The sequence below is a fragment of the Coptis chinensis genome, chromosome 1 (assembly GCF_015680905.1).
Source record: "Coptis chinensis isolate HL-2020 chromosome 1, ASM1568090v1, whole genome shotgun sequence".
Classification (NCBI taxonomy): Eukaryota; Viridiplantae; Streptophyta; class Magnoliopsida; order Ranunculales; family Ranunculaceae; genus Coptis; species Coptis chinensis.
The window spans coordinates 45,445,090-45,462,965 of NC_141456.1; the positions used below are offsets into that span (position 1 = coordinate 45,445,090).

The 17,876-nt window shown below is 38.0% G+C and overlaps 2 protein-coding genes across 2 annotated transcripts; both read left to right on the forward strand.

Annotated features, from left to right (window-relative positions):
- The first annotated feature begins 9,117 nt into the window (after positions 1-9,117).
- LOC147524246 (uncharacterized) lies at positions 9,118-10,251 on the forward strand. Its single transcript, XM_086602474.1, has one exon. It carries the CDS (start codon positions 9,295-9,297, stop codon positions 10,249-10,251), a length of 957 nt encoding a protein of 318 aa, XP_086458600.1. The 5' UTR covers positions 9,118-9,294.
- Positions 10,252-10,396: 145 nt separating this feature from the next.
- On the forward strand, positions 10,397-13,355 carry LOC147524247 (putative LRR receptor-like serine/threonine-protein kinase At3g47570). Its single transcript, XM_086602465.1, has 2 exons — positions 10,397-12,031; positions 12,697-13,355. The coding sequence occupies exons 1-2, from the start codon at positions 11,410-11,412 to the stop codon at positions 13,095-13,097; spliced, it is 1,023 nt and encodes a 340-aa protein (XP_086458591.1). The 5' UTR covers positions 10,397-11,409; the 3' UTR covers positions 13,098-13,355.
- Positions 13,356-17,876: the final 4,521 nt, after the last annotated feature.

Here is a 17,876-nt window from a genome sequence, read left to right on the forward strand (position 1 = left end):
ACCCAATAGCCTCATGGGTCTTGTATTTCAGCTGGCATGGCAAGTCCAAGAACAAATGCTAGCAAAAACCATAAGCGGTTCCCAGCCTACGTGTGTGATCACCTCGCGAAACCAAGCACCATAAGTAGTGCTTTGAAACAAATCTTCGAAAGACTATTCTGGTATTATTGTAGGAGATGTCATCTCAAAACTACGCTCTAGAACAGCTATAAATCACCCGGGAACAACCCGCAGAAAACTGGAAATTTCCGGTTCACGGAAGTCGTGCGCTCCACTTGAAGCAAGTCAAGTTGTGTTTTGACTTACAGTGTTTTGGGCACGAAGTCGCTCAACTTGAAGCTTGAAGCGCCGATGTAAAATTTCAGAAAATGGCTAGAAGAAAGTCGCCTCGAAAGTCTTGATTTGTGAAAATGGTGAAGAACAACGGGAAACATGGGAGTGAAAGGTGAGAGATGGAAGTTAGGTGTAGTGTGGGTTGTGAGTGTAGAATGAATGAAGTTTTTATAGGTTTTGAATTGTTAAAACGAATCGGTAAGTTGCCAAAAAGCTTTAAGGCAATTTCCGGAAACAATAAAATTTCCGAACCGAAAACGGAAACAACTCATATTCTTGATTCTATAACAACCGTAATATCCTTTATACTGGATTTAGACTAGTAACTTCTAAACTCTCTTAGATTTCATCCTACCACCACATCTAATTATAGGTATGCCAATTACGACAATATTCTTAACCTTCACTCCAAAACAAACTCTAAAATGGAGGATCTTCTACAAATCATGATAGAATAAATAATACCACCCCCAAACAATTCGGGAAGGTGGGATTAACAATAAAATCCATGCACAATTTGAAAAGAACAACATTATATTAAAATTGAAATTCAAACAACATTTAACTACCAAATTCAAAGTTAACTACGGAATTTAACAACGTAACATCCTATCTACTAAAAATAATAAAAAAACAACATCAAAACAACAAACAAGGAGAAATCTAGCTACTCTTAAAGGGAGCGAGGTGGGGATAAGAATAGGAAGTTTAGTGATCAAGCATGGAAAAACCAAACACCCCACCCCCAAACAAATTTTTGAAAACAGGTTTGTAAAAATTTGTTTTAAAACATGGGTCTTTTAAAGTCAGATTCCCTAGACTTAAAGTGATATATATGTATTTACATGCAGTTTTCCCATATATCAATAATCTAAACAATTGTGGATCTTTCCATAAATAGTTAACATGGAATGCACCACAAAACAGAATCAAGCTCCAAAACTTTCTACTGACTTAACTTAGTTGAATAAGAAGGTGTCCAAGTGAATGATCGTGAGTAAATGAATGGTTTTGGAAAATACTTGGAATGTTGATAAGTTGTTAGAAGAAAAGGGTGGGAAGAATGATTGGATTTTATGAGGGATTAACTTTCAGGTGGATGGTGGTAGGGTGGTGCTCTAGGTAGTGCTTGAGAAGGTGGATCATCACAGGCTCTTAGAAACTCGTCGAATTCCTCATCTAGGTTGTTCGTATCTATATAATTATGGTATTCATCTCCAACTTTGAGGAATTTATCTATCTCGTCTATTGTGAGGTTTAGTCCATCTCTTCTATGGTCAGGAAGGCAGGGGTTGAAAATTCTTTCTCTAGTTCGGTTATGTTCAAAGAGTCAAAATTGTGATTTTGTCTTCTTCCATAAGAGGGATATGTACTAGTGTAGGGACGACATCGTCGGAAGCACTAATGTGATATACAAAACTCTCAATAGACTTAACTTCACCTTCTACGGGGAAAATCTAGTTGTTCATGCAGTGTTTTATCCCTATACCTAATATGAGGGGGAACATATTTGTTAACCGTTGCTTTATCTTTTATCACTTTCTAACTAGGTTTCCATATTGGAACCCTCTACAGTGTGGTCTTCAATTTCTATGACAAGATTTGGTATGGTATCATTTATAGTTTTCGGGTGATCTTTAGGCATAGTCACTTGGTTATCAACTACTCTCCACGAACGAAGGGTAGTGGATCACTTGTAGGTCCCCTTGGTTTATATTACCATTACATGAATGAATACTTTTTATTTCGGCGGTGTTTGTTAACTTAGGATTAGGTAATCGCTTGACTTGGAAACATTGGTTTGGTTATTATTTTGGTTAGAAGACATGTCAATAACCTTTTGGCACAAAGACCGCATCATTTGCATCGTTTGTTTCATCATATTAGAGTTTTGATCATCTTTGATCTTTCATCAAGTTGGAGTTTTGTTGCATAATTTGATTTTGTTTCTCCAACAAGGTCACTACTACTTTGTTTGTAGATGGTTGTATTGGAATTAAAGCTTGTTGAGCGTTCATGTCTTGATGTTGATAGTTTTGGGTTATGGGTACTAAATCTCTATTCTGGTCACCTAAGTTCCCTTGTCCTTGATGTTGAGTTAACTGGTTGAAGTGTGATGGTTGTGGTGGTGTTTGTGCATAGACAAGAGGACAATAGAAGTCGGAATGCTCAAGACTACAACAGACATTATAACGAGTAGAGTTAATGTTCATGACTGGAGTGGGTTGTTGTTGAACAAAGATGGCATCTACCTTTTTAGTGAGGGCATCGATAAGAGTTTTAAGCTCGGGATCATGTTTAACCTCAAGAGAAGAAAGAGAGGAGTGGGAGGAATCGTTTCCTCCCCAATTGTTGTTCTTCTTAGATTGATCTTCTAAGAATTTATATGCCTCCAAGGCTCCTTTACTAAGAAAACTACCCCCTATCATGATATCTAGAACCTCCTTATGATAATGTGAAAGCCCCCTTGAAGAAAGAAACGAACAAGTGTCTTTTCGCAAGATTATAATGCGGGCATTCAATGAGAAGATCAGTGAAACGATTCCAAACCTCTGAAAAGGATTTATGAGGATTATAGTGAAAGAAATGAATCTTGTGAAGCATTTCATCTGTCTTCAGTGGTGGGTAAAACTGTTCCATGAACAATTGAACAAGTTGAGCCCATGAGTCCACAGAGTTTGGCGTTTGGGCAGTTAACCAAGACGCCGCCTTGTCGGCTAGGGTGAAAGGAAACACCCTAAGTTTAACTTGATCTGGACTTACGATAGGATGATGGAATGTAGTGAGAACTTGGTCTATCCTACGCATGTGCTGGTAAGGCTTCTCATTGTATAAACCATGAAAAACCGATAACAAGTTAAATATATTAGGGGAGATTTGAAAATCCCCCAGTAGGTCTGCAAGAACGATGCACGACTTAGGGCCATCGTTTAGGGCTTTATAAAAATCAGAGAGAGGAGTCTCTTGTTCTTTAGCCATTGATACAAGTGTAGTGTGTGAAATTCTAGATAGGCGTGTTGTATTTATTTCTACGAAAAACAAGTCTGATTATACTATAATTAAAAACTCCTCGTAAGAGGGAGGAGTGGAAGAAAGGAGTACCTGAATGCCTCCTTGCTACGCGTTTGAATAGCGTCTTGTATTCGCGATCTCAGTGTATTTAACAAGTTAGAAACACTGAGTAACTTGAAGAAATAGAAATTTGAACTAACCTGTGAAAATTGGGCTGTTCACAATGAATTTTCCTTCGAGGGCGCGGGTGCCCTCTGTTTGGGCGCAGGTGCGCTCAGGGTTTTCGAATGTCCAGTGTTTTGTGCGCGGGTCGCACCTCAGGGTTTTCAAATTTTAGGCCTTTTATCGTACTCCAAAAAATTTGAAATTTTTACAGTAATTTACTAAGACGTCTATAAAGTATCCTATAAAATTTCAGATCAATCGGAGCTATGAAAGTCCCTCTAATGCCCTGCAAAGTTTGCGAAACAGTTTTCGGACACAATACAAACAAACGAATGGTTAACCCATCAAAACAAAGCCAAAAATTTCCAAATTTTTACAGGAGACTTCTGACAGATCCTACTTGTTCCTGTAAAACATTTAGAGCAATTGGAGTTCTATAACCTCTCCTTATTGGCTGGTGTTCCAGATATTAAGTGTTTGCAACACTGCAGAAACACACTGGAAACACTCTACTATTTAGAGGTCAAAACAAATCAAAAACTCGTCAAATTTTTACTACAAACTTCTGACTTAGGATAGATACTCCTATAAAATTATAGAATTTTTAGAACTCCCTAAGTAACCTTACTCGTCTGTTTTTCAAGAACATACGGTGTGAAAACTGAAATGCAGCACTGTAAAGATCGCATTTTTTCACAAGGTAAAACAACTTTGAAAAATCTAAAAATATTCCAGTAAATCAACAACACATTAAATATTATGTATGAAAATTTTCAGAATTTTCGAAAATTTAGAAATACCTTCACCGCAGTGTTTTTCTCTGTGAATCCAGCCCCTATGCCCTGAAACAATTGAGCAGCCCGAAAATTCAAGAAATAAGAATGAAAAATTAAAAGGGCGGGTGGGTAGAGAATGGGGGATTGCCCCTTGGATTCAAGCAATTGAATTCTTGTCTTGAACGAGATTAAAATGGCAGTGCCGCCATTTGATAAAAGTGATTTTACGTATTCTAACTATCTATGCGTAAACACAAATAATCAATTTACGTAAATACGTGTTTATATCAATATTCCTACTCTCAATAACGAAGTAATATAAGAGAGTCAGGATTCGTTCCACTCTTAAACCCTCAAGACTTAATTAGAATTCAACTACTCGACACAAAGAACAATGTGAGAGTAATGTGTGATGTGAACTTTCTAATATTATTATACTATCATTTCCCAAGCAAATCAAACAAGACATGGTATAAAGGGTTGAACTTTGCTTGTTCGAATTTAAAAGGAAACTACTCATGTAAGAATTTATTTAAACTAATAGTGACAAATACTAAATCAATGAATTGCAATAGATGTTTAATGGAAAATGAAGCTAGATTATCAAAAACAACTAACTTTATTAATCTAATGAAAAGTAACAATGATTCAATAATCTATATTAAAACAAGGTATGAAAACTAATTAATTAATGGGATAAAACTCAAAACTAGATCTAGATCTATCTTTTTCTAACCCTAAACTCCATTAACATTAGCTTCCTAACCTAACTACCTACCCTTAACAAAGAGTCAAGCTTTTGTTTTTATACTTTCAGATCCAAAAATCGTGCATGGGCTTGGAGCCATGTTTTGGGCCGGAAAATCGGGCCCAAAACCCAATTTCTTTAGTCCAAAATGGGCTCTTTAGCTGTAATTGGCTTCGACAAACGTTTCGTCCACTTCTCCTCCTCTGATTGGGTCAAGGCTTGGACCATTGAAAATCTCTTTCCGATCCGGTCGTTTTGACATAAGGTAGGCCTAATTCCGAGATCTGAGTCCAAAGATATGGTCTTCGGAAGTTCTACTGACTTTGTGCATTTTACGCCGCGTGGATTTTGACTTTTCATCTTTTGACCGGGCTTTCTGAGGCTTTGTCTTCTTGAAAATTGGCCTTTAATCACAGAACTCCTTAAGAACCGACCTTTGCTCTTTTATCTCGCTAAAGTGGCACATTTCGCACATAATGGACTTTGAAGCCCGAAATGCATAAAACACGTAATGTCGATTATTACTCTTACTTATTATTCACATAATTGGTCTAAAAATACGATTATTAAGGGGTTAAAACTACAGTTTTAGGCTCTTATCAATGGTAATATGACATACTTAGATGACATCCCTATTTATAGTTTCTCCATGGAAGAGCACGTCCAGCATGTTGGTTTGGTACTCCAAATCCTCAGGGAGAATCAACTGTATGTTAAGAAGGAGAAATGCTCTTTCGCCTAAGAAGGAAATCAAGTTCCTCGGCCATGTCATTGGTAAGGGAAAGATCAGTATGGAAAAAGACAAGGTTCGTGCCATTGAAGAAGGGAAACCTCCCACTTCAGCATCCCAGTTGAGATCTTTCCTTGGTCTTGTGAATTACTGCCGCAAGTTCATCATGGATTATTCCAAGCGTGCAACGCCTCTAACTGATTTACTGAAGAAAGATCGGTCATGGTCTTGGCCAAAACTTTGCCAAACATTAACAAGTCGTTTGAAATTCAGACGGACGCCTCAGATTTTGCTCTTTGAGGAATACTATTCCAAGAAGAACATCCAATTTCTTATGAGAGCCGGAAACTTAATGACACTACACAGGAGAAGGAACTTCTTGCCATCATACATTGTCTTCATGTTTGGCGACACTATGTGTTTTGATCACCAGTCTTGGTCAAGACTTATAACTCTGTTGCCAATCACTTCATGACCCAGAAAGTTCTATCTCCAAAGCAAGCTCGATGACAATAATACTTGGGGTAAATATCACTTAGTACTAGAGTACAATTCTGGTCGAATCAACAATGTTGTTGATGCTCTCAGCCGCAAAGCAGAGTTTGCGGCCATACAAGCTGACCACCAGAGTTCAACCTCTTCAATCAACAATGATCTCATCTGCCATATAAAAGAGGGCCTTGTCAAAAATCCTCAAGAACAAATACTCTTTGATCTAGTAAGGAGTGGCAGAAACCGTCGTTTCTGGATAACGGATGACTTATTATGCACCACAGGGACTCGCCTCTATGTCCCCAACAATGGTGGTCTACGGAAAAGATCTCATCAAGGAATGTTAGGATTTTCTATGGGCAGGCCATCCTGGTTGGCACCGTACCTTAGCACTTCTAGAGCGTGGTTACTTCTGACCCAATATGCAAGACACCATCTAGGATTATGTTCACACATGTGTGATATGCTAGCAGGACAAAGTGGAGATTTAGACAAAAGCTAATTGGCCTCTTACAACCGCTACCTATGCTTACCCGTCCTTGGTAGAGTGTCTTAATGGATTACATCACTGGCCTTCCAGTGATCGGCAACTATGGCACCATTCTAGTTGTTATTAATAGGTTTTCCAAGTATGCAACCTTCATGCCAGCATCTAAGAATTGTACCGTTGAAGAGACCGCACAACTATTTGTTAAGCACATTGTCAAGTATTGGGGTGTGTCAAGCAACATTGTCAGTGACAAGGATGGCAGATCCACAAGAAAATTCTGGACTAAACTATTCAAGATACTAGGTTCTCAGCTTAACTTCTCCACCAACCACTATCTTCAAAGTGATATAGTCAGACAGAAAGATTCAACTCCATGCTGGAAGAGTACTTACGCCACTTTGTTGGTACCAACAAGTCAGCTTAGATACAACTACTAGCACTACAACAATAGGGGTTTGTTGCAGTGCACTCTTTCGCCATGCCCAAAATTTGTGGCACAGTTTTGCTTCAACCTCCAAATGAGCTCCGCCACCAACAAGAGCCCTTTTGAACTCATCACATGACAACAACCACTAGCACCACACATCACCACCAGAAGATTCAAGCATGCAACCATCAAGCCAGACAAAAAAGTCAAGAAGATTCTAGCCAATAGAACAATGACTCAAGCATTAGGAGATCAACCATAGTTGGAGTATCTTGTCAAGTGGAAAGATTTGCCACTTTCAGAGGCCAGCTGGGAACCAACTTCTACTCTCACCTCATTCAGGCAGAAGATTGAAAAGTTCAAGGACAACATCGCGATGAGGACGTCTGCGCATCAAGTAGGGGAGAGTGTAACGGATGTACAATTGTAATAGTCATGTAATGAGTAAAATATGTCAACTATATGTCAAAACTAGGCTCGAAACCATTCCAAATGACATTAGGTACATATATGACATTTTGGAAGTTTAAACCTTCTAGCATGCTCCCAATTCCTTTCCTATATAGTAGAGGGTTTTAAGACACCCCAAATCAAGCTAAAGAACACCTCCATCGGAGCATCGAGTTGGGAGTTATGCCTCGTTGAAGTTTCAACCTGGTTCAATGTTCTCCTTTGATGGAGCATCGAGTTGGGAGTTATGCCTCGTTGAAGTTTCAACCTGGTTCAATGTTCTCCTTTGATAGATTGTACTGGAAAAATAGTTTTGACATATATGTAGGGGAACTGCAAGCATCCTCTACAACCAAAACTGTTGCATTCACTTGCCACAATTGTATTGTTGATTACTTTACTTCTTGCTTCGGCTCATTACGTACAATTTGTGATTTGATTACTACTTACTCAAAAGACTGCTAGCTCGCACTGCTCACCCAAATAACAGGCTTGTTTGGGACAAGTTAGGTCTAAGCGCCACGCGGCACGCCCTGTGTTCAAGCGTGGCCGTGACACCATGGCACTGCCAACAACTTGATGCGCGGCACCAGCATGAGTATGCATAAACACCTTCACAGAGCTGTAAAAGAATAAAGATAGCACAGAAAAAAACCTGCGACCAAATGATGATAGCAAACCTAATACATATTCCCCTAGTCTGAGTGCAATAAGAATTTGATGCTACGGATGCAAACACGAATTACACAATACACAAGGTCACAATCGTCGGAAGCAAATTTGCAATCCAATCTAATCCAATAAAAAATAGTGCCTTACTGATGGCCCCCTTGAAGCAATTGCATCTAACTAGTCTAAAATAGATAAAACACTAGTAAAATCTCATTTGCAATCGCTTACGACTATACCTACTGGGGTACTGGGTACTAACTAATTTTACATGATGGAATAAGACCAGAATTTTAATTTGGCAACGTCGACAGCCCTTCTCCACACATCATATTCATACCCGAAGGCTGAAGCCAAAATCCGGCCTAAATAAATCTGCCTCGGCCTTGTCCATATCTTTCAATATGAAAACTATCAATTGTGTGCTAGCATTTTATAGGTTAAAATTGGGATTGTTGGCGTGAACGCCAGCTCACAAGGTACTTTGCGTGCAAGCATTCCTCACTGGATGATCAGTCATGAACCGATCGATGGACTCTTAGTCTTTGGCGATTGGCTTTTGATAGTCAAGTCTTTGGTGATATTGACTTGTGACGACATGCAGTCCCAAGTCTTTGGTGATACTGACTTGTGACAGATACAGGACGGAGAAATTCTATGCGTATGGAACGCAATAAGAGCTTAAGCGTTCACATCCTTACACGTAAGTACGTACGTAACCATCATTCCAAAATCTTGCCACTGTTGCCAGAGAAGACCATAAAACACCTCAAGAAATGAAAACGAACAAAGCACCAAAATAATAAATAAGAAAGAACAAGTGAAAAGGTAACTCCAATGGAAAATTTACTGAAGTTTGTCTGTAGTTTCTGCAAACAAAAGATCTTTAACAAAACTACAAGTTGCGTGTAGTAGGACAATTTTTTGGGTATTCCAGAAAGTCTGAAAGTCCAACCAAGAAGATGTAACTACGGTCAATCCGCATAAAAGAATTTTCCTATAATGACTTTTCCTGTATATTACTTTCTGAACTCACTTCCTTTTCATTCCATTTTGCCAAATATGATTTCAAGAACGAAATTCCCACTACTCAATATCCTTTATTATCTCAGTATCTTCCTATACTGTTCAGTGAACCAATTATTGCTACAAACAGAATGTTCAAGCAACGAGACTGATCTTGTCTCTTTGATTGTCATTAAGGATCGAATACAAGGGGGCTTAAGCTCGTGGAATGAATCCATCCATTTCTGCCAGTGGCAGGGTGTTACATGCAGCAGCACTTACGATCAAAGGGTAATATCACTCAACCTTTCTAAGCTGAGTTTAGTTGGAGACATTTCACCGCACATCGGTAACCTCAGTTTCCTTCGGGTCATCGACCTTCAAAATAATAATTTCTATGGCGAAATCCCACAAGAAATCGGTCACTTGTTTCGTCTTCGCGAATTCACAATCGCCAATAATACTTTTGGAGGAGAAATCCCAGTTAATATATCTCAATGTACTGCCCTCAAGATCTTGGACTTGGGTGGGAATAAGCTCTCTGGCATAATTCCTACACAACTTGGCTCATTATCAAATCTTGCTTTTCTGTCTCTTCAGGAAAACAATCTCATTGGAGAGATCTCACCTTCTATAGGTAACCTTTCTTCTCTTGAAGTCTTGTCATTAGCAGAAAATAGTTTGAAGGGAAGTATTCCTGACAGTTTAGGTACATTGTCTAGCTTAACAGCCTTCCTAGTTAGCAGTAATCGATTGTCTGGTGAAGTCCCACCATCAATTTACAACATCTCATCTATGAATCTTTTTGCAATCTATAGTAACCAATTCACTGGTACACTTCCACCAGACATTGGCACTTCTCTTCCGAATCTCCTAAGTCTTGCTGCGGGCGGAAATCAACTTTCAGGTCTCTTCCAATGTCGTTTACTAATGCTTCCAAGCTCCAAGTTTTAGATTTACCAGGAAACAATTTCACTGGACAAGTTCCAACTAACTTGGGAGCAATGCAAAATATCTTTAGGTTAAATTTCGGGCATAATAATCTTGGAAGAGGAGAAACTCATGATTTGAGTTTTATCACTTCTTTGACCAATTTAAGTATACTGAAATGGTTCTCTTTGACCAGTAACAATTTTGGAGGTGTGTTACCCGACTCTATCTCCAACCTCTCCACCAAAATTGAGCAGTTGCATCTAGGAGGTAATCAAATATCAGGAATCATCCCAGAAGGTATTGGTTGCCTTTTCAACCTGATTGGATTAGGACTCAGCAACAATCACATTCACGGTGGCATTCCATCTTCTCTCGAAAACACTAAAGGATTACAAGTGTTGTATCTGCATGACAACAACTTGACCGGATTCATCTCATCATCTCTAGCAAACCTTACTCGATTGTCCTTTTTGGATTTATCAAGGAACAGATTGGAAGGAAGCATTCCTTCGACTTTTGGTGGTTTTCAACATCTGCGATCACTACGCCTTAGGGGAAACAATCTAAACAGTGCCATACCTCGACAAATCTTTGGTATTTCCTCCCTGTCAATTCTGCTTGACCTCTCTCAGAATTCTTTCTGTGGTTCCCTACCTCTAGAATTAGGCAACTTAAAAACTTATGGAACTCGACGTCTCGGGAAATAAGTTAGCTGGTGAAATACCTAGTACTATTGATAATTGATTAAGTATGGAAGTACTTAACTTGGAGAACAATTTGTTTGAAGGAACAATTCCTCGGTCTTTAAGTTCTTTAAGGAATATCCGATATATAGACCTATCACGAAACAACTTGTCTGGTCGAATTCCAACATATATGGAGAACTTTCCATATCTTCAGAGAGTGAATTTGTCCTTCAACAAATTTGAAGGTGAGGTTCCTGTGGAAGGAATCTTCAAAAATACAAGTTCTACTTCAGTAGCAGGAAATTTGGAGCTTTGTGGGGGTATTCAAGAACTGAAACTGCCGAAATGCCAAAGTAAAGATACTAAAAAACATGGAAAGCCTCTGGCTTTCAAAATTGCTCTAAGCCTGGGATTGTTTTTTGTTGTGGTGTCTTTTTTCCTCATTCGTTAATGGAAAAGAGATGAATCAAAAGTTGAAGACTCTTCGTGGCCAATGAAATCACAACATTTGAAGATTTCTTATAAAGAACTTTTTCAAGCAACTAGTGGTTTTGCTCCGACCAATGTTCTTGGCTCTGGTAGTTTTGGGTGTGTATATAAAGGAATGCTGCATCAAGATGAAATGATTATTGCAGTTAAGGTTTTCAACCTTCAACGCAAAGGCGCTTCAAAGAGTTTCATTGCTGAGAGTGAATCACTGCGATACTTCCGCCACCGGAATCTTGTTAAGATCATAACATCTTGTTCTAGTACGGATTTTGATGGAAATGATTTCCAAGCACTAGTTTATCAGTTCATGCCAAATGGAAGTTTAGAGAAGTGGTTGCATCGAGACAGTGAGGGACAGGATGCTCAATCAAGGAAGTTAAACCTACGTCAAAGACTAAACATCGCCATTGATGTTTCTTCTGCTCTTAACTATCTTCATCACCAGGGCCATGTTTCAGTTATTCACCGTGATCTAAAGCCAAACAATGTTCTTCTTGACGATGATATGGTAGCTCATGTGAGTGATTTTGGTTTGGCAAAACTTATTTCAAGATCAGTGGACAATCCATATAGCATTCAAAGTGCTTCAATTGGCGTAAAGGGATCTATAGGCTATGCAGCTCCAGGTGAGAATTTTAATATATCTGTAGTAACTAATGCAATATAATAGTCATTTTGTCTGCTGCACCAACGACTAATGTTACATTCATAATTTTTCGTATTTCTATCTAACTATATAAACTTTTAAAGTCGTCATATCTGTAATTATTGAAATGCATAAGATAAACCGTATTCAGTATTTAAAATTTTATACCATGAGTTTTGATCAGTACTTTGTTATTGTTGTTTGTAAGATGATCGAAAGGGGACAACAGTTCAAATATATACTTATTCATCCTATCATTAATAATTAATTACTTCTTTTGAGTCAAAACTTGATCATAGAACTAAAGTAATGAACTGCTGAAACTGGGTCTTGCAGTATATGGTGGTACTTCGTTGTTGTTGATGGCTTCTGTGGCAATATAGGTCTCATGGAGTCAAATGCAATTGTTTCTGAATTTGAACATTTTGGCGCTTTTGCAAAAAAAAACACAAAAATTGATCAGCCTTATGAAACTTCTAGTTCCCGAGACCCTATTGAATTGGTATAAAAAATGGATGTCAATTGTTATCGTGTTTCTTCTTTGAAGCTGTTAAACTATTCTCCTTATTTTAGACCAAATGATATTTTATTTTTTCTATTTGCAAATGGTTAAACTGACATTTGTGGTGGATGTACAAATTGCAGAATACGGTATGGGCAGTGAGGCATCCATACAGGGTGATATGTACAGCTATGGAATTCTAGTGTTGGAAATGTTCACAGGAAAGAGGCCCACTGATGAAATGTTTAAAGATGGTTTAAACATTCATAATTATGCTAGCAACGCTTTGCCAGATCACGTTATGCAGATTGTGGATCCAATGCTTCTGTCCGAAGAAGATCAAACAACAGAAGATACTAATAGCACCAAAAATCAGAGTGGGAGAAGAGCTAGACTTCTGGAGTGCCTGACTAACATAATTATAGTTGGGGTTTCATGTTCACTAGAAACACCGTCAGAACGAATGGAAGATGTCAGCAGGGAGTTAGACTTGATAAGAGACACATATCTAGGTACTCGCATTCATGAAGAAGAAAGGGGATGATTCAAAGGTGCAATCCTGTCTTCTACAATAACAACTACGGAAATGCAATTCTATGAGATCATGTGATTCTAGTGCATCTTTAATATTGAATGGTCCTTGGAAAGAAAATGCCACTGAGCTTTGTTGAGGACGTTTACTGCTGATCGAGTCAAACATTTGTACGAGTATTCCATTTTCCTTGTATTTAATAATTTCTTAAGACTCACATTTACCATTAAATTCCTCAATTCATTTTTGTTGGATCTTTTGAGTTTAAAATTTTCAAACTATTTTAGTGCTTTCTCATTTCGAGCTTGTGACGACGTATGTGTCTTCCCGTTACGCGGTTAAATTGTTATGCTGTTATATCCCAACGCCATTCATCTCCCACAATAACTCTTTCAAAAAAACCTAGCTCTGTATAACTCGTGCAACATCAACTGAAGATGATATATAAAGAGCATCAGAATTAGTAGCGCGCACTCCAGAAGTCTAGCTCGTCTCTCACTTTGATTTCTGGTGCTATTAGTATCTCTTGTTGTTTGATCTTCTTCAGACAGAAGTATTGGATCCACAATCTGCAGAACTTGATCTGGCAAAGCATTGCTAGCATAATTATTAATGCTCAAACCATCGTTGAATATTTCATCAGTGGGTCTCTTGCATATGAACATTTCCAATACTAGGATTCCAAAACTGTACATGTCACCGTGTATCGATGCCTCACCACCCATACCATATTCTACAATATATTCACCACAAATGTTGTAGGCCATTGAAACTGGGTGTGGGGTTCGGTTTTGGGCTTTTAAACCGTTTGAAGGGGTTCAGGGCTAAATTGTCAGGTCGAGTATATTGGAGGACTTATTCTACTACTACTAATGTACTAGCCATGCAGCCCAATCTATGGCCGGGCCTGTTAGTATTTTCATTTTAGATGATTCTATCGATCAATTTGCTCTAAATTTCTAAGTAACTTGTACAAAAATTAACTTCATTTACTGTCAAGAGCGCAGTTAAGTTCATCGAGCCTACCATATGCCTTTGTTTCCCAGTTGGGTTCCAAAAGGGAAGAGAAATACAATCGTATAAATAATAATATTAGATGATAAAATTCGAAGAATCAGTCTCAAACAAACAAAAGATACAATGAAAGTCACTTGAGAAATGCCTTGAACCCATATAAACCATGAAAAATGCCAACTCCATCAGTAACAGGTACATAATGATATTGTTAACTAATTAATTTGATATTTAAAAAGTAAAAACACAAAACTGTTTGTTGTTTGTATTAACAGGTTATTTAACAACATCACCTCCCATTGGCTGTGCTGAAAGGGAATTTGACAAAGAGGAAGAGCTTCCCTTGAACGCTTGATGGAGCAGAATGTCGTTCTTGAGATATAAATACATGCCGGGTTGTTTGTACCAATGAAAACGTAATATCAGTTCGTAACGAAGGCGTCATGGAGAAAATGTAAAAGTACCTCCATTACTGTTATCAGTAGTGGTATTCTCTTCTAAAGCAAATGTCCCAAGGAAGCACATAGAGCAAATTGGCAATAAAGGGCTCAAAGATTACATAGCCAACTCAAGAGTCCTAGGGATTGTTATACTTGGACCTGCATTATGTCAATCAACAGATTGATGTATGATAAGCACCCAAAATTGTAATACTAAACCCCGTAGAGACATAGTGTTTTGGTCAATTATGTGTTTAATAATCATGAAATAATTATATTTTCATACTTTTGCAGGTTTTCGTAGTTAACGTGAATATGATGATAAAACATGCATCGAAGTACGAAAATACTGGAATACTTGAAGTCTTCCCACACGATGAAGCCCAACAAAAGCCCGACTAGAGTAGAAGATTCCAAAAGGACAAAACCCGGTCAGAAGCGGGTCCACATGAAAAGGAGCAAACAAACTTCTAAAGCTCACATCTTTCAAACTGGGCCGCCGACTTCGCTAGCAGTGAACTCACGGAACAAACAACCAGGCTGACGAAACTCTACGCAAAGACAGAAAGTTGTAAAAATGCCAAAATCGGCGCTGCCACTGGACACACCACATGGACCCACTCTGCAGGCCCAAAAGGCATGACGAGTCAGCATAGACAGTGGTAAGTGATGGTCACAATTGTGTGCCACCTTGCAAGAAGAAAGGGACGGATCAAAAACCAAATTAAAACATATCAAGACAAAACTTTATATTTCAAAGTTTTGGAGGTATCAATTTGAATAGGAACAAAACAATTAATGGGGAAAGGCTTCACGAGAAGAGACCAGGCTATATATACAAGAGGGGGACCTTACCTTTGTTAGTTTTAAGTTTTAGTTTTTAGTTTTTAGCCTATAGTTTAGTTTTTCATTTTTGCTATTTCATTCTAGTACGTAGCTTCCTTTCCAGTAGCTTTCCTTCCAGTAGCTTTCATACCAACTTCAATACTGTAAGTTCTTTTACTTAATAAAAGTCATTTCTTTTCAAGTTTAATTCATGTTCTGCATTTACTTATTTATTGTATACAACAAGTTCAATTATTCATCCAATGACCATGAGCTAAACCCCCCCCCTCTCAGGGGGAGGGTTATGATGCTCGTGTGAGAATTCGAATTGACACTTTAATGTTCGAGAATCACTACTTAGGAATTAGGTGCAGATTATACATCCAGTCCCAAAATAATTGAGACTGTCCAAGTTTGGAGTGCTAATGCTCTAGAACAGTCTAGCAAGAGACCTAAAATGTCTTGCACGCGACTCTATGGTGTCAGATAGCTCTTTGATTTGTCCAGCTGATGTAGAATCGAATGAGGAGTTGAAATGATATTCCAGAGATGAAATATTAGTTCAACTCCTTATGCTAGTGAGACGAGCTCAGAGATCCGTGCATCTCGCTAGGGATCGATACTCGACGTTGTCTCAGGTTTGTCTATGAACTCGAGACGGATTAGAGTTATAGTGATGTGGTAGTATAACTGTTGAAATTGATTCTTGCATGAGTACGGTTAACCTTTTCCCTGTTTCTTTATTTCTATTTTTTACGTATAAATCAATTGTTATTATTTTACGTTCCTAGTATTACCGTTAATTTACTTAAACCAACTAAATAACCTAAAATCCTACTCACCAAAAGTTGTAAATCCAGTTTGTAAACCTTGTCGAGCCCTAAGGTATGAATGATCCCTTACTCGACCAATCCTACAAACCCACGTAAGTAAGGTAACTTGACTAAACGGACGACTAACGGACTTGGACTTTGGATTGACGACTTCAGACTTCGGACTGTGAACTTCAGACTTAAGTAAACCACCAAACTTGAAAATACCATTTATCAAATGGCGCCACCGTCGGGGAAGGACTCTGGATATTTAATGTAATAACTGGAATACATCATTGAAAAAACCCCCACTCCTACCCCCTAATCTTTTTTATTTTCATTTCTTTTGCGATACTAACGTGTTACGGAATTGTTTGCCTCAACTTTTCTTTTTTTACTAACAAATATCTGTGAACCAGATCTTGTTTATTATTATTAGCACAATCTAAGTATTCCAAAGGAAGTTGAAGTACTAACTTGATATTATAGTCTCGGACGAGACTATAATAGTAACGCGCGACACTAATCTGGAGTATCAACACTCCGGTTTTCAGGTACAAGCCACTTCATTTCCTTTTAAGTACTATTTTGGACTCTCTAGACCTGTTATCTACCATCCAGTAAGTTCACGAGCTCAGGAGTTAGTTCGATCGTTATACGAGGAATCGCGGGACGCTAGGTTTCGAATTCTTAAACTCCTCAAACTTTGTCGAGGATATTATTTGGTTGATTGCTATAACCTGTTTTACCTCGCATATTTGTGTGTTGGCATGAGAACTCTTTGCATGTATAGAATTTTTCCTAAGTAAATGTGGTTCGTCATTACATATTCATATTAATACGATTAAAATGATTCGAATATATTTGGATGTTTACGTAATTTCAAACCAACTGCTTAGATTATTTTTGTATGTGTATGTTACATCAATTCACATACGCAGTATTCATTTGCATGAGTTCGTTCTCGATATTCTCCTGCCTTGCATATAATTGCATGTATCGGTAACTTTAGATTATTGCATGTGTAGGACATATTTCTATTCACGTATAAGTAATATAGAGTTTCATGTGTAGACTTCCTGTGTAAAACTAGCATGTGTTAATTGTATGTTTAGTCTTCTATTTTCGCATTCTTCATCTTTAATTGCATGTTTCGTAATCACGTCTCCATAATACATTAATTACGTACACTAAAAATAAAAAAAATAAAAAATAAAAAATAAAATAAAAAAATAAAAAATAAAAACTCCTAATAATAAAAATTTCATCATAATCATCTTAATAATATCGTACCACATAATACACCATCATAAATCATCCTCCTATTCCATCAGTGTCTAGCAAACTTGCGAGAATGAGGTTATCTAATTAAGGAACATGTTAGCACGGACAACCTCCCTCAATTCTCTCAGGTGACCTGGCTGCTGGAATATTCACACGTTATCTTAGCCTACTTGCTGAAGTTAGCAACAGCTCAGGAAGACGTGCTTCACCTCCCTCCTTCCTTAATTCTCAATTCCCCTGTCATAATTCATTCCTTATGAGCCTTGAATTAACATTTGTGTTTATATGAGACTACGGTCTGGTAAACATAAGGAATTAGAACTTACATATCATCGTCAGAAATACAATAAACAACTGTTTAAGTTATCCCCTAGACATAGTTCTTCCTCCATAAACCAACCTCGTCAAGTATCTCC

Coding starts and splice junctions, on each gene's coding strand:
- LOC147524246 (XM_086602474.1), top strand. CDS start 9,295: ATGACTTTTCCTGTATATTACTTTCTGAACTCACTTCCTTTTCATTCC.
- LOC147524247 (XM_086602465.1), top strand. CDS start 11,410: ATGAAATCACAACATTTGAAGATTTCTTATAAAGAACTTTTTCAAGCA. Junction 12,032..12,696: donor TATAGGCTATGCAGCTCCAG/GTGAGAATTTTA, acceptor TACAAATTGCAG/AATACGGTATGGGCAGTGAG.